The sequence below is a fragment of the Lepisosteus oculatus genome, chromosome 3, assembly GCF_040954835.1.
Source record: "Lepisosteus oculatus isolate fLepOcu1 chromosome 3, fLepOcu1.hap2, whole genome shotgun sequence".
In the NCBI taxonomy this organism is placed as follows: domain Eukaryota; kingdom Metazoa; phylum Chordata; class Actinopteri; order Semionotiformes; family Lepisosteidae; genus Lepisosteus; species Lepisosteus oculatus.
In genome coordinates this window covers 73,909,210-73,924,142 of record NC_090698.1, presented here as the reverse complement: position 1 = coordinate 73,924,142, position 14,933 = coordinate 73,909,210, and the positions used below count along the sequence as shown (strand labels likewise).

The 14,933-nt window shown below is 48.2% G+C and overlaps 2 protein-coding genes across 15 annotated transcripts in view; one reads left to right on the top strand and one right to left on the bottom strand.

The window, feature by feature from the left end:
• Positions 1-10,532, top strand: part of mctp1a (multiple C2 domains, transmembrane 1a) — a 195,548-nt gene extending 185,016 nt beyond the window's left edge. For 9 of the 10 annotated variants that reach the window (XM_015360520.2, XM_015360537.2, XM_015360511.2 and 6 more), the window contains one exon: positions 7,533-10,532. In XM_015360520.2, the coding sequence (XP_015216006.2) occupies positions 7,533-7,604 (72 nt within the window). In that variant the 3' untranslated portion in view covers positions 7,605-10,532. The remainder of the gene's footprint in view (positions 1-7,532) is intronic. The other variant, XR_001480038.2, reaches the window with a different exon arrangement.
• The window catches only part of slf1 (SMC5-SMC6 complex localization factor 1), a 59,614-nt gene that overhangs the window by 5,222 nt on the left and 39,459 nt on the right, over positions 1-14,933 (bottom strand). For 4 of the 5 annotated variants that reach the window (XM_069187524.1, XM_069187525.1, XM_069187523.1 and 1 more), the window contains one exon: positions 12,282-13,322. In XM_069187524.1, the coding sequence (XP_069043625.1) occupies positions 12,784-13,322 (539 nt within the window). In that variant the 3' untranslated portion in view covers positions 12,282-12,783. Of the gene's footprint in view, positions 1-12,281; positions 13,323-14,933 lie in introns of those variants that run through there. The other variant, XR_011189126.1, reaches the window with a different exon arrangement.

Genomic DNA, 14,933 nt, shown 5'->3' with positions numbered 1-14,933 from the left:
CCCTTCAAATGATCAATTTGTAAAGGCCTGGAGCAAAAGTGACTCTTAATCAGTTCAGTAAGTTAATTGGTTCAGCTGGGTCAGGAGTTGACCGCTGTGGACCCTGAGGTCAGCCCAGTGTTGGTGTTGTCTTGTCATGTGATTGCTAAACTCCATGATTGAACAGATCAGCTCTTTCGCTGGTCAGAACAGAGTTGTTCCCAGCGTTTCCAGGAATCTGAGCGTGACCCTTATAAGACCCTCATAAGATGGAGAACGAGGCAGCAATACTCCAAGAATGCCTCCTCCCTGAGCACTCGCATGGGGAAGTGTCTCGCTAACTGTCCTGGATGTAACAGCAGCTGTACTGTACAGTATTATTTTCATACTCTGCTCAGGCTTGTATGTTAGTTTTAAAAGTGAATTTACTATTCTGCTTAATTAACTGCGCACAGAAAATGCTAATTGTTGCCTGAGAAGCAGTTTTAAGTAGAGGTAGAATTATTTTCTGCAGCACTATAAAAAAAGATTTACTCGTCTCATCACTGTTAAAATATTTATCTTATCTCCTCCCAAAGAGACTGTGCATCTAATTCTCCATGAGCATCTCATTCAGAAGCTGTAGAACAAGAACGGCACGGCAGAGAATAAAATAAAGGATAACTATCCTTTAAAAACAACATAAAAGAACCATTTAATGTTTTTTTTTCCAGTTTTTCGATGCTATCTGCTGTGTGTGATTTGACACCAGAATACAGTGGTTTTTTTCATGACATCCCTGAAACAGCCCCTCACAAACAGCTCTCTTGTTTGACTGGCACACTTCAGTTTTCTGCTGCCTGAATGGTGCTCCAGTCACATTCCACACAAACTAAAATTGTTATCTCAACTCCAGAATCATTACTCGTGAACAGATTATGGAGTGTCATTTGATGGCAATAATAAACACTACAATTCAATTCACCTAGAGAATATCTTTAAATAGTTCAACAAAGTACTGTATCTCATTATTTTAAAAGTTTGTAGGTGTTTTGTAAAAACCATTAACAGGCTCTGCTCAGATCTCAGAAGCTCAACGAGGCTGGGCTTGCTGGTAGTGGGATGGGAGACCTCAAAGTCAGTCCAGGTTGCTGTTATAAATTGTGTTGGTAGACCAGCTGACCAGTAGAACAGTAAGTGGCACCCTCCCCTCTGGGCAAGAATTTCCAGGGCTGCTGGTGCAGAGTGGCCTCTGTGTGTCTCCCAGGTGGGGCTGCTGGTGCAGAATGATCCCTGTGTGTCTCCCAGGTGGGGCTGCTGGTGCAGAGTGGCCTCTGTGTGTCTCCCAGGTGGGGCTGCTGGTGCAGAATGTTTCCTGTGTGTCTCCCAGGTGGGGCTGCTGGTGCAGAATGATCCCTGTGTGTCTCCCAAGTGGGGCTGCTGGTGCAGAATGATCCCTGTGTGTCTCCCAGGTGGGGCTGCTGGTGCAGAATGATCCCTGTGTGTCTCCCAGGTGGGGCTGCTGGTGCAGAATGATCCCTGTGTGTCTCCCAGGTGGGGCTGCTGGTGCAGAATGGCCACTGTGTGTCTCAGGTGGGGCTGCTGGTGCAGAATGATCCCTGTGTGTCTCCCAGGTGGGGCTGCTGGTGCAGAATGGCCACTGTGTGTCTCAGGTGGGGCTGCTGGTGCAGAATGATCCCTGTGTGTCTCCCAGGTGGGGCTGCTGGTGCAGAATGATCCCTGTGTGTCTCCCAGGTGGGGCTGCTGGTGCAGAATGATCCCTGTGTGTCTCCCAGGTGGGGCTGCTGGTGCAGAATGATCCCTGTGTGTCTCCCAGGTGGGGCTGCTGGTGCAGAATGATCCCTGTGTGTCTCCCAGGTGGGGCTGCTGGTGCAGTAGTAGAAGACGTGGTTCCCCTGCTGTAGTTCATGTTTAGTACCTTGAGATCCTTTGGGTTGAAACTATATAAATGCAAAAAAACTCTTATAATTCTCATCATTGTTTTCTAAAGAAGTGAACTGGATTATCTGAGATTGTTGCACGTGGTGCTGCTGTTAATTCCATGTGGGGAAGTTAAAAATAAAGGAGGAAGAACAGCAAGGCCCCAGAGGAAACTCCACAGTTCCCCCCTCCTGGCTTGTGCACTGTGTGCTCTTCCATGCGGGTGAGCAGTCCGCTGCGAGAGTCAGCCTTCCTTCTGCTTCCGCAAATAACCAGCTAATGGCCACCAACCATGTATATATGTAAATGTATGTAAAGCAGCAAGAGCCCTACGAGACTGACACATAATATAAGCATCTTACATGCAACCTAAGTGCTTCGACTCAAAGTACATGTGGACTTTTCCCGCTGTGCCTGCGTCTGAAAATCGGGAAAGCTGACCGGGCTTCACGTTCATGAAGAGCAAATGCAAGAAAGATTGTTCGTCACTCACCTCGAGGAAACAGAACCAGGAGCGGCCGGGTGATGGATATTCCCCTGATCGCAATGAACAGCAGCAACAAGCCTTCGAGAGTGAGTGGAGCAGATGGGAGCTCATGAAGAGCTCCTGTTGGGGCCCTGCTAGTTCTCAGAAAGCCTAGGGCAGACAGGCACTTGTGCACATAGCTTTCCTGGTGTTTGTTGTCACAACCTTTGCAAGTGGCACTTCGGGTGTGCAAACGTTCACTTGTGACACAAACTAATTTGGGAGCTTCAATCTCCAAATTCGGCACAAGCTCAGACTTCTTATATCACATAAAGCTGGCCTTCCCAATTCGTGGTGTCAGCTCATGAAACCCTCATCTAATGGCCTTGGATTCTGATGTCACTCGATATACAGGTCCCTCTCCTTTAAAGCTAACCAGGCACGTTGCTCCTGGGGCCAGGAGATCCTTGCGCGGTGTCTTTCTTACAGGCTGCCTTCTTGCCCTTCTGTGGGGTCCTGGGCTGCTTCGTTGGCACAGTTCCTGTCCTGATCTGGCACAGCTGGCCGGACAGGGGCGTGTGGCTTCTTGGGCTACCCTGCAGGCGCTTGTGAACGCCTCTCCGCAGAAGGGCTGCCATGCCCACCTCCGCCCCGGCGTCACAGAGGGGAGGAGAGCTTCCACAAGCAATTAGGCTCAATCTCAGGGCCACCCAGCACCTTGCAAAGTTGTTTTTTGGGGGTTTCTCCCCGCCGTGCGTCTCCAGCTTCTCTCTCTCAACGATAGATTTCAAAGCCCGAGTCTCCCGCCGGCAGTGCCTCTGCTTTCATATCGTTTAGCACCATAACGCTAGGTTAGGCATCACAGGAGATGAGGCATGCACTTGTTTCAGAAACAGCATATTATAGTATCATTAAAAATGCTCTGCTTTTATTTTTCTTTCTTGCTGATGCTGCTTCAAACTGAACAACCCCCCCCAACCCCAACCCCCCCCAACCACTGGAAGACAGAAATGTTCCACACGTCGAGCCCTGGGACGCTGGCTGACACTGTTAAACTAAAAGCTCTTGTACAATGAGCCCCTCCAGAGCAGAGACTTCAAAGATTGTTTTGTAGTTCAACTGTCAACATGGGGAAATTAAGGTGGAGCAGCTTTTGTGCTGTGAAGGGTCTTTACTGAACGTCTCGGGCGGCTGCTCGTTGCATCCTCAACTGTTCCAAATTGCTACAGTAACATACTGCAGTTACACTTCTCAACTGCTGCACAGTATCTGCCTTGGAGCAGCTTTTCTTCACGAAACAACAGCTACTGTACAGTACGCTCTTACAGGTTTGCTGTGGAGCAGATGTAACGTGAGCCTGTTTCTCAAATGACTTTCCAAGGAAGGGATTGCATTCATAGGGTTACACGTGGATTTTCTTTGTCTTCAAGAGCACTTACAGTATGTTCTCCGTGTAGATGTGATCAAATCTTCAGGTTTCCTGAAATGTTTTGTTGTTGGTTTGTAAAGTAGTTTAAAAAATCTAAAAAACAGAGAGCCTGAAGTTTAATTGTGTTTATAGATTTAAGCCGAATCTAACTAGATCAAAGAGAACTGTTTTTTCTGTCCCTTTGAATCTGGTTATGCTACAGACAAAATAATCTTTGTCTCAGGCATGCTGTATTTATGACATTTGTCCACGGTACAGTATATAAAATGATAGTACTAAATGCTTGGATTCGGCGAGTTATTCACCAAAAAGTCCTAAACTCAGCAGCTTCACGCTGAAAAGAGAATGTTATACTGAGGCTGGGTGTACTGTCTTCCATGAAAACACAGGTTACTTTGCAAAGGAAGACTGTTGGCTCAGGCAGGCAGATGTCCGTACTGGAGAAACGTGATCTGTTAGGGACAAATGGCAGTTCCTTCACAAAGCTCAAAAGCTTGCCCTGGCCTGCTGAATAATGCTCAGTGATATCACATAATCAGCTGCTTGCTCCAATCCGCTATACACTGTACCTCATATTCTGTGCACAAACCAGTTTCTACACCACTATAGTACGATATACAGTTTCTACACCACTATAATACGATATACAGTATGCCGTGCTCAGATCCGTTATAGTGTAGAATCTGTTTGGTTCAGCCATAACATAGTTTGTTGTGCTCAGTGCTGTTACAGTACATATTTTATTTTTGCTCACCTCAGTTATACCATATATTGCTGGAAGACATTATTTTCAAAAGACACCAGCAAAGCACACTTCTAGCTCCATGCTAAATCAGTTAAAAAAGGGCTCTTGCATTTTAACAGCCTTTTCAGCAGGGGATGTGAAGTTAATCTTTGTAAGTTAATTACACCGGGGGTATAATTTGCCTCTAATAAAAACTATAAAATACAGTGTATTATGGAGTACAGTCTGTGTGCACAGATGGCCTTTATAAAATCTCAGTTTCACTCTCCAATGTCAATTTTATTTGGCATGACTGTGAAACTCTTATCTAAATATAAACATTTATATAATAATACATTTTATTTATGAGTATATGTGAAATAAACTGTAAAATAAAGATCACATTAAATGTGAAACGTACAAAAAATAATGTAGTAAAATATCCAAATAAAACCAAGAATGAAACAAATTATAACTTACAAGTTATAGTGCAAAGAGTTTTTTATGCAAGCTTTAGATAGTCCACAGTGGGGGAGATTTGGGCAGTGAGCTCCACACTTGAAGCTCCGGCTGGCCTTGGGACAAGCTGGAAGGATGTAAATTTCTCAGGGAGCCAGTGCAGTTCAGCCAAGACAGGGGTTATGTGCTGAAGGAGAATGGTTTTAGTTTGCACAAGAACCGGAGAACTCAAAACTCGAAACCCTAATTCGTATCGTATAGATGCCCTAGTTAGGTGTCACAATAGTCTAATCCTGATGACATGAAGGGGTGTTTTAATATTCTAGATAAGCAGGGCCGGGATAAAGCAAAATCTTCACTGGGCGCTTGAAAATGCCTCACCCAGCGGCGTTCTGCTGGGCGACATGACCGAACCCTGTCAAGCATAATGTCCCCGTCAAATATCTGTAATTCACCGTCTGTCCGCTTGGAATCCCAGCTGTTTTAATCCAGAGATCGCCCGTGACCTCCCGTGGCCTTTGACCTGTGACCCCTGTGACATGGGTGCCGTCATTTCTTTAAGAGTGCGTATAGGGTCATGATTATTCTAGAACGCATAGTGAAATCCAGGTCATGAATGCCAAGCTCCCCATGAACCCTCAGTAGCCTTGCTCATGGCCTTTCACCCCTACTCAGTGTGAGGGGTTAAACTGTTTTACAGATCCTTAAAGACAGCAGATGGATATTGCACAACAGGTATAGGAAGACATATATGCCACATACAGTAAAAGGGAGATTTCACAACGAGCTCACAAGGGCCTTTTCTGATATTTACGCTCATGTTAAGTGACCAACGCCTGACCTCTTGAAAGATGTCCTGACATCCAGAACTGTTAATGGACTCAAGTCATTTCATACAGGGGGTAAAACAAGGAGCATCGACTTTGAGCTCCTGTTTGTTGTCCCGCTCAAGGGGCTGCATCTAAGTCAGGGGACTGTTCATTGTTCATGATTCAGAGATGGTCATCACAGTCTGTCCTCTGCCTGGTCATGCTCAGTTGCAGAAGTAGAGGGACACACCTTGTTAAATACAGGTATGTGTTGGCTTTGTGGCTTTTCAGGAGTGGTTTGTGAGTGAATGTGAACTCTCAAGCTTCTCCTCTGAAGAAGCCTGCTTAGTGCCCTTTGCCCTCAAACTTTTCTTCTGTATTTAAGCTGTTGTACTGCTTTCGCATATCGATACTGAATTCCTCTGCTTCTCAGCCAGAAGATGAGTTTTTTTTTTCGAGAATCAGGGAGTTAATGAAGTACCCTGTGTTTGTTCTGCTCTTTAATTATGTATGATTGAGGTAAAGGTCACACAGCTCCCCGCTTACAGGAGCTTTCAACAGTACTTCTGAGCAAACTTTATTTCTTTTCAGTGTTTTCAATGTGCAATATAATAGATGAGTTTGGGAGAACACATCTCAGACATGCCCTTTCTCTGACCTTTGGCCAAGGTCTCTATTCGTGACCAGTATTGCTTTTATCTTTGTTCTTGTGCTGTTGTGCGTAAAACTGGAGGTAATCGTGTTGTTTCCACTGGGAACTCTGGGAGGTTTAAAAGGGCAGTGGTCACCTGAGAACTGGATTTCTTCAGAACATGCTCGTTTAACTTTGGATTCCAGTTTATTGAGCCGCTTTTCTGTCCTTCGAGAGTCTGTGTGTCCAAACCGCAGCTCTGCCAGTCCCAGGCCAGCACAGGTGACACTGGGGAGACACCCCCTCCAGTTTCACGCCCAGCTCCGCCTGGTCAGGACTGCAGGAAGGGTGCTGCAGGAGGTGTCACTGCTTGCATGAACAGCCGGGTTCTTAAGAAATGTCCCTATAACTCAAACCAGGCAGGGAATACAGGAGAGTGACCCTGCCTCTTTAAGAGAAACAAACGCTTCTGTGGTTTTATCAAAATAAAATCATATTGATACTGTGTTGCACATACATTTTTAACAACACCACTACGTTTGCAAGCAAAATCGGGCTCCAGGCAGTAGTGGCAACATGCTGGGATTCGGTCTGAGACCAGAGACACTCAGGACACTGGCCATGTGATGAGCTGCTTCAGCCGAGCTGCCTAATCAAGTTAAGAGACTGACCAGAGGCTGTCCTTTCTGTGAGTAAACTAGCACACATGAAATTGTCTGTAATAGCATGAATACATCTTCATACACACACAAGTGGATGTGCCAAAGCCCAGGTTCAATTCTTGACCTTCCCAAGTAAACACAGCGAACCTTCTTGCGAAGACCTGACGTCGCTGATGCTGAAGTGCACACTGAACGGTTTCCACAAGCCGTCCACTCACTGTCGCTCTGAGACCACTGTTTCGAGGCAGTGGAGTCTGGGAAAGAGCTAACGCCTCCTGTTCCTGTCAGGATGCTCCATGGGACCCTTTTTTGGGTGCAGTCCCTGTCTTTTCCCAGGATGTTTTCTTTTGTCTAATCTCTTTCCAGCTATGCCTTTTGCTCTTTGAAGAGAGACGGCTGCTTCTCAGTCTCCACCTGACTGCAGCCTGTGTGTGTGTCTGTGTGTTTTAACAGGTGCAGTACCAGGAGCTGAAACCAGATCTCGGTCACAGCCCCAGCAAGAGGAAGAAAAACAATCCTGGCTAGCCCACCCAGCACAGGGGCGATGAAAGGGCAGTCCTGGACCCACCGCCTGCCCAGTCCCTCGTCTTCTACTGTCCTCAATTTATTTTCTTTGTGTACGATAGGCAGAAACATATACTGTAATGATCATTGTAAAAAAACAGTTCTTTTTTTCAGGAGGGTAGAAAGTAAACGGTACTTGAACCCCCCCAGAACAGTGTGAGCAATCTCAAGCTAATGGGTTTGATTTAAAGGCATGATCTACCTTTGTCCAGGAAGGAATTCTGCTGAAGGATACCCACAGATGTGATGGTCAGTCTCCGGTATCGTTTTTCCCACCACTGGCTCGTCACTGAGGTTTGAATGGTTAGTCCCTTATTTGCATAGCGACACACAGCAAGCTCAGAGATGAGCTGTTTCAGCAGCTGCGACGAGGGGCCTCAGTTTTACCCAGTTAAACAGTGATGCTTCATGCACCCACTTATTTAAGCCTGGGGAAGGCAAGAAACGCTCGAGCTGAGTTTAGTTCTGGTCATGAGAAAGGGCTAGTTTGGCACTGAACTGGTTGTGGGCTCCACTGGGGGGGCGGGACAGCACCGGTCTTCTGGCATGGTGGCATTCTTCCCTGTCTAAGGACGGGGGTGATGTAATTTAATCCTGACAGGGTAAGGAGCCAGGATCTGATGCTGGTCTCTCACGGGCTGCCCACTGCACCACTCCCTGGACAGCAGCTAGCTCTGCCAGGCCAGTGGACCGGCCGTCTGCTGGGGCAGACAGTCACACTGCCCAGACTCGCTTTGGAACTGCCCCGGTACACCAGGCGCAGGCTCATCTCTGACCATGGGGCAGCGCTTCCAGTTGGGCACAGCGAGTAATGGGACAGTGCGGTGCTGCAGAGAGACCTACAGTCTGCCCACCACAGGAGGGAAGCCGGACCTCGGGGCCGAGCCCTCTCGTGAGCCATCACTTCCTCCCTGCCACCGGCTCAGCACCAGGCCGGGCCTGTGGAGCCGAGGAGAAATGGAATCTTTCAAGTGCCCGTGCGTGATGCCCACTCCCACACCATGGACCTCGTGCTCCAGACAGGTTGTTCTTTCAGTAAAACAGTACTGGATGTTTGCCAAAAAAAAAAGAAGACGACATACTGTAGCAGGATAAACGGAGGTAAAATCCATCCGTAAGAAGTGTGAATAATGTGAAGCGTGTTGTATGTGCGCCTTTAGGCCAAGAGGGAAACTCTGTGCACTGTGGAGCTCTGGTGCACTTGCCTGCCCGAGTTGTTTTAATCAGAATATGTCTTCTCTTCTCTCACAACAGCCTTAATCAATTTCTTAGAGCCCATTAGAGACGATGTTTATCAAACAAAAGATAAACATTGTCAATGCATTTATCATGCTCAATTTCACACATGTGTGGCACAGCTGCTCAGTGGTCAGCATTGCTACCCGGCAGCACTGGGGCCCTGGGTTCAATTCCTGGGGTGCCGTCTGTGTGGAGTCTGTATGTTCTCCCTGGGTTCACATGGGATTCCTCCCACAGTCTGGAGACATGCTGGCAGGTTATTGTCCCTGGTATAAGTGTGTGAGTAATCGTGTGCCCTTTGGTAGACTGGTGTTGTCACCCAGGGTGTGCCCTGCCTTGCGCCAGGTGCTTGCTGGGATAGGATCCGGCTCCCCCACAGCCCCGGGTTGGATAAAGAGGTTGGAAGGTGAACAAGAGCTGCAGGCCGATCAATCAGGGCCCTGGGCTGAGCAGAGTGCGGCTGGCGTCCGTGGGGGGATACCCCTCTCTCCCGGGGCTGCCTGCACCCTTTGTCCCGGCTCCACCTCGCGCTCCCAGCCAGCTTCTGTCCTCCTTTCACAACCGGAGTCGTGTTTCTGTTTGGGAGGTGGGAAGAGTAGGAGCCTTTGGACTCTCGGGTCCCATCCTGACTTTTCCTTCTCCTTCTAACACTATACGGATTCAGGATGCAGTGTGTGTGTGTGGGAGACCTAGGGGGCTTTCCAAGAGCATCTGTTTGAGGATCATCGCCAAGATTAATATAGGAAAAAGAATGTTTCCCCTGCTCGCTCCCAGAGGAAGAGGCTGGATTTCAATGTCGCCTTCATCGATGAAGAAAATACTCGGAACACTTCAATTAGCTTCACAAGTCCCACAATAACTACCCCAGCCTGCAGTGCCCTTTCATTCTGTGCATTCATACGTGCAATATACATAAAAGATTCAGAATCACCCAAAATACCATTTTTATATTATTTTAGCAGCAGTTTGGTCTTGTTTATATTATAGATGTTGTTTATGTAACATTTAAGATTGCGTGTTTCAATACACTGCTGTCAACTGAAAACTGATCTCCTGAAGCACTTTCTCATGCTGTAATCTATAAAAACATGGATGTTTATACATGCGTATGTTCTTTAGATTTAGAAAATGTCTGATGAGCACTTTGCATTGCACTGCAGAAAATGGTGCAAAGAACGATTTTGCTCAGAGAGGTGAAGAAGGGGATGTTGAATGTTGAAGAAGGGAGAAATCAAAACAGAATTTGTTCCTGGTGGATCTCACTCTAGAATATTTGCATCAACGATATTTATGAGTTTTCTGTCCTCATCCTTGCCTTTTCTATTGTGTACATAATTTATTACTGTGTTTTCTATGCTTGTAAAGCAAGGTCACCTATTTATGATACTGTACAGATGTACTTCATTTCTGTAAGAACCTGTGTGACGAGCTAGCTTTGGCGGGCATGCCATCTGCTCAGCGCTCCTCTGAATTCACAGTACGGGCTGCCGTCCCCATCCACACAGCTTGCTGGTCACTTTACTGGGGAGGGTGGAGGGGAGTAAGGCTCAGATATGTAAATCGAGATATAAAAATTGAATGCATCTACTGTATGTTACGTGAGAAATTAAATATTTTTATTGCAAGCCAAATAAAGAGAACATAAAGTGAGGTGAATGGCATTCCTTTTTTTTCCCCACAAAGTGCTCTCGGTTGCCTTGCACAGCAGGTGATTATGGGTTTCTCCCCCCCCAGCAACAGGAGCCCAGGATCCCAGCGAAGCTGCTCAGATACGAGAAACTCTTTGACAGTTATGACGTGTGCTGCACTTTAAATCGTACACTGCCTGGCTTACTAGGCAGACGAAAACAATATAGTGATCTGGAAATCGGAGCTTAAGGGTTTACAGCTCCGTTTGGTAGATCTTTTTTTTTAAAGGCGGCAGGGTATCGGCTTCAGCCGTGTGGCTGGACAGCTCGTTCTGCGCGCCCTTTGTGTAAAGATGTGCCTCCAGCTCATACTTCCTCTTTGCTTCCCTGCACAGAACCCTCCTGTGGAGGTTTACCCCTCTCACTGTGTTCAGACCCTGCTTGAATCAGGTGCTTGCCTGGGCATCATCAGAACTGTTCCACGTGCCCTGAGATCCTGCTGCTGTTCAAAAGGTAAACAGCAGTCACTATGTCTTCAGCAGAACAAAAAACACTGTTCTATGTGCAGGAATGTCACTGTAAAAAATAAACTACAGAAGGATTTTAGAGCACTGCGATCGTGATTACCACACAGTACACTGCATGCATGTCAGCTATCCTAATCACTGTCAGGATACCTGAATGAGCGATCGGAGTCACCTGCGGGCTGTGCTTAGGAGACTGGCGGAGGGCACCTGACCCCTAGCCCTGCGGGGATGTGAAGTGAACAGCAGCTGCCTGACCTGTGTCCAGTGCTGTAAAAAGGAGTTTACAATGAAAGTGCAGGAGGGATGATGGCAGTCACGTTCACTCAGACTCAGCTTTGCCAAACCGCAATCATTCCCAACGTCATTTCATTAAAAAAAATCACTACTAACTACTAACTAACTACAAATACGACACGTAAGTCCCCCTTAAGACAGGGACAGGGACGCACACACACTCACACAGGCACAGGGACAGGGACAGGGACAGGGACAGGGACAGGGACAGGGACAGACACGCACACACAATCACTCTCTCTCTCACTCACTCACTCACTCTCTGTACACGAGCACAGGTCACTCTCTGTACGCGAGCACGGGGCACTCCTCGTACACGTACGCGTGCAGGGGAACTGCTGCTGACCCAGTCCAGCTGGACAACTCTCGCTGGAGTGTTCTTTTTTTATTGTGAAGGAAGAGGCGAGCTTGTCGGGTCGAGACCACCTGGTCATTAATAAACTCCGACGCTCTCAGTCCCCCCGTTTAGACCATCCGTGAGAAATGTGCTTGCAGCCTCATCTTCCACCGCCCTCACCTCTCTCTCTTTTTTAAGTGCAAGGTTGAAACAGGCGATTCTCCAACGGTGCTGCGGCGGGCCCTCTGTGCTAGCTGCCCACTCTGAAAGCTCACAGAACGGGCCTCATTATTAGGTCCACATGGCAGCCAGATGAGAACAGTTCATCTCGCTGGCAGGAGCGAGGGCTCAGATCACAGCCAGCTCTGGATCCACTCGGACACTTCAAGGTTATTGGTGAACTTTTTTTTTTTAGTATTTCCGAGGACTGGGGAGAAAGTACATAAATTGTTCCTTAAAAGCACACAGAGAAGTTCTATTTCCCCCAAGACACAATAAGACTGGATTTCTCTTGCAGACAGACCTTCCACTATCACCTGATATCTCTCTGCTCTAAGATTTTTAACCCGTTAAAAGAAGCATAAACACACACACAATGTCTAAACATGCTTCTAAATTGCTGAACGCATACTTTTATTTTACATATAAATCTCTGTTAAGTAACTAAGGTACCAAAAATTAAAAAAGGGATATAGTGTGAAATTCAAGTTGCTTTTATCAGTTGCAAAACGGAACGCAGATTTCACAACTACGCCTCACCCTTTTCTTTGGGTCTTTAAACTGACCACAGGAACAACTACGTCTACAAAAACCTTCACATGAGGCTTCAGCTTGAACGGGTCGAGAGTAACTTGGCAATGTATCTGCAAGTAAGATGCTGCTCACCGCTGAATGTCACGTTGGTGAAAAAGACCCACAGTCCTGTCTCAGGAGAGCACTGAGACAGTCACGCTTCGCCCCCGAACTTACCAGAGTACAGGAAGGTGAAACTTTCAGTCCGCTGAACAATGCTGAAATTTCTCACCACGTTCTTCAAACCGGGAGGCAGTTACAGCATGGAGACAATCTCCTCGAGCTCCCTCCTGTCTTGGATCAGAACCGTGGTGCCCCAGGTATCAGAGGAGTGGAGAGCGTCCCGCCGTGCGGTCCGGGCCGCTCGCGCCGCGTGCTGTGAGAGCCAGGAGGCCCTGTCCCTCGGCCATCAGCGCGCCCAGCAGTAACGGCAGGACACCGGTGCGCGGGCCCGAGCAGGAGGTCGCCACGGCGGGGGCCTGCGCGACGTACCGGGGCATCTTCAGCAGCGTCTCGATGTCCTCCGCCAGCCGCACCAGGCGGGCGTCCGTCCAGCCACTGGTCACCGCCCGGGCCGTGTGCGCCGCCAGGCAGCGGGCCAGCGGGGCCAGGCCGTCCGGGCCCGCCCCGCCGGCGCCCCCCGGGGGCAGGTGGCGCACCAGCGCGTAGCTCACGAGCAGGCAGCCCAGCAGGGCGCCGCCCAGCTCCAGCCAGCCCGGCTGCGAGGCGCCCTCCCTGGGCGCGAGCCGTGCAGCGTCACCCTCCCGCGCGCAGGCGACGAGCTCCTCTCTGAGCGCCGGGCAGTCCACGCGGTCCAGCGGCGTCCGGCCCTCGCTGTCCTGCTGCTGCAGCAGCACCGACCCTGCAGGGGAGTACGAGAGCGTCACCAGGATTGTGTCCTCACCCGCTTCTGCCCCACTGCAGTGCTGTAACATACTGTAACTACCCCACTGCGGCACTGTAACATACTGTAACTACCCCACTGCAGCGCTGTAACATACTGTAACTACCCCACTGCAGCGCTGTAACATACTGTAACTACCCCTTTGCAGCGCTGTAGCGTACAATAACTACCCCACTCCAGCGCTGTAATATACTGTAACTACCCCACTGCAGCGCTGTAACATACTGTAACTACCCCACTGCAGCGCTGTAACATACTGTAACTACCCCTTTGCAGCGCTGTAGCGTACAATAACTACCCCACTCCAGCGCTGTAATATACTGTAACTACCCCACTGCAGCGCTGTAACATACTGTAACTACCCCCACTGCAGCGCTGTAGCGTACAATAACTACCCCACTCCAGCACTGTAATATACTGTAACTACCCCTTTGCGGCACTGTTATATACTGTATCTACCCCACTGCAGGGCTGTATTATACTGTAACTACCCCACTGCAGCGCTGTATTATACTGTAACTACCCCACTGCAGCGCTGTATTATACTGTAACTACCCCACACAGCAGTGTGTTTTTCCCGTGTCGACACAGCTGGCTCGAGATTCAGTACCCGGCACAGTGAGCAGAGCACCAGTGGAGCCTACAGGAGGGGGTGTGACCATGGAGGAGCTCAGAGGTGAAGGATGGAGCCAAACTATTTAGAGCCTTGAAAGTCAGTAACAAGATCTTAATGCGTGACTTTACAGACAGTCATTGCAGAGATGTTGACGTTTAGCTGCAGAGTTCTGGACACATCACAAAACCGACCTTCTCCAATATTCAGAGGGATGGGTTATTATGCAAGACCCACCCGCTCCATGGGGACAAGAGCAGGCCTGTCCAGAACAGGCAGGACGCAGGGCAGCTAATCTACACTGAGAAGTGATTCCTAGGTCCTCCCAGCAGGACACCCTCCAGGTTGAACCAGGTGCACAAGGCCAGAGATCAATTTGAACTCAGCCGGAAGCTTGATTTAATTAAAACTTAAATTTCAATGTTTTGGTCATTTACATTTCGAAAAACGCAACATGAAATACCACAATTAATTTAGATATACTGCACATTGGAAATGTTAAAAAGTTGCACGTACTGTATGTACACTGTAAAACACTCAAACTGCACTGAGGTCTGCAGCTAAACAATGTGAAGAACATACGAAGGGGATCAAAGTTACAGTTGAGAGGCTATTCAGCTCTTTCGGAATTTGTAGTTAAGTGGTCCCAGGATCTCATGCATCTGTTTCCTGAGAGAAAGCAGGGTAATGGCTTCAACAGCATGACTGGGCAGCTGTTCCACACTCCCACCACCCTTTGGAAAAAGCAGTGTCTCCTGTTCCAGGTTTTCATGCAGTAACTTGTGCCCTCTGGTTCGTGTTTCACTGCTTGTGCTGTAGAAGCCCACTAGGTTGACTGTGTTTATGTCTTTGAGGATTTTGAATACTTGTATCAGGTCCCCTTCATAGTCTTCTCTGTCCAAGGATAAAAAGGTTCGGGTCCTTCAGCCTCTCAGTTTAGGTATGGAGGTAATGCT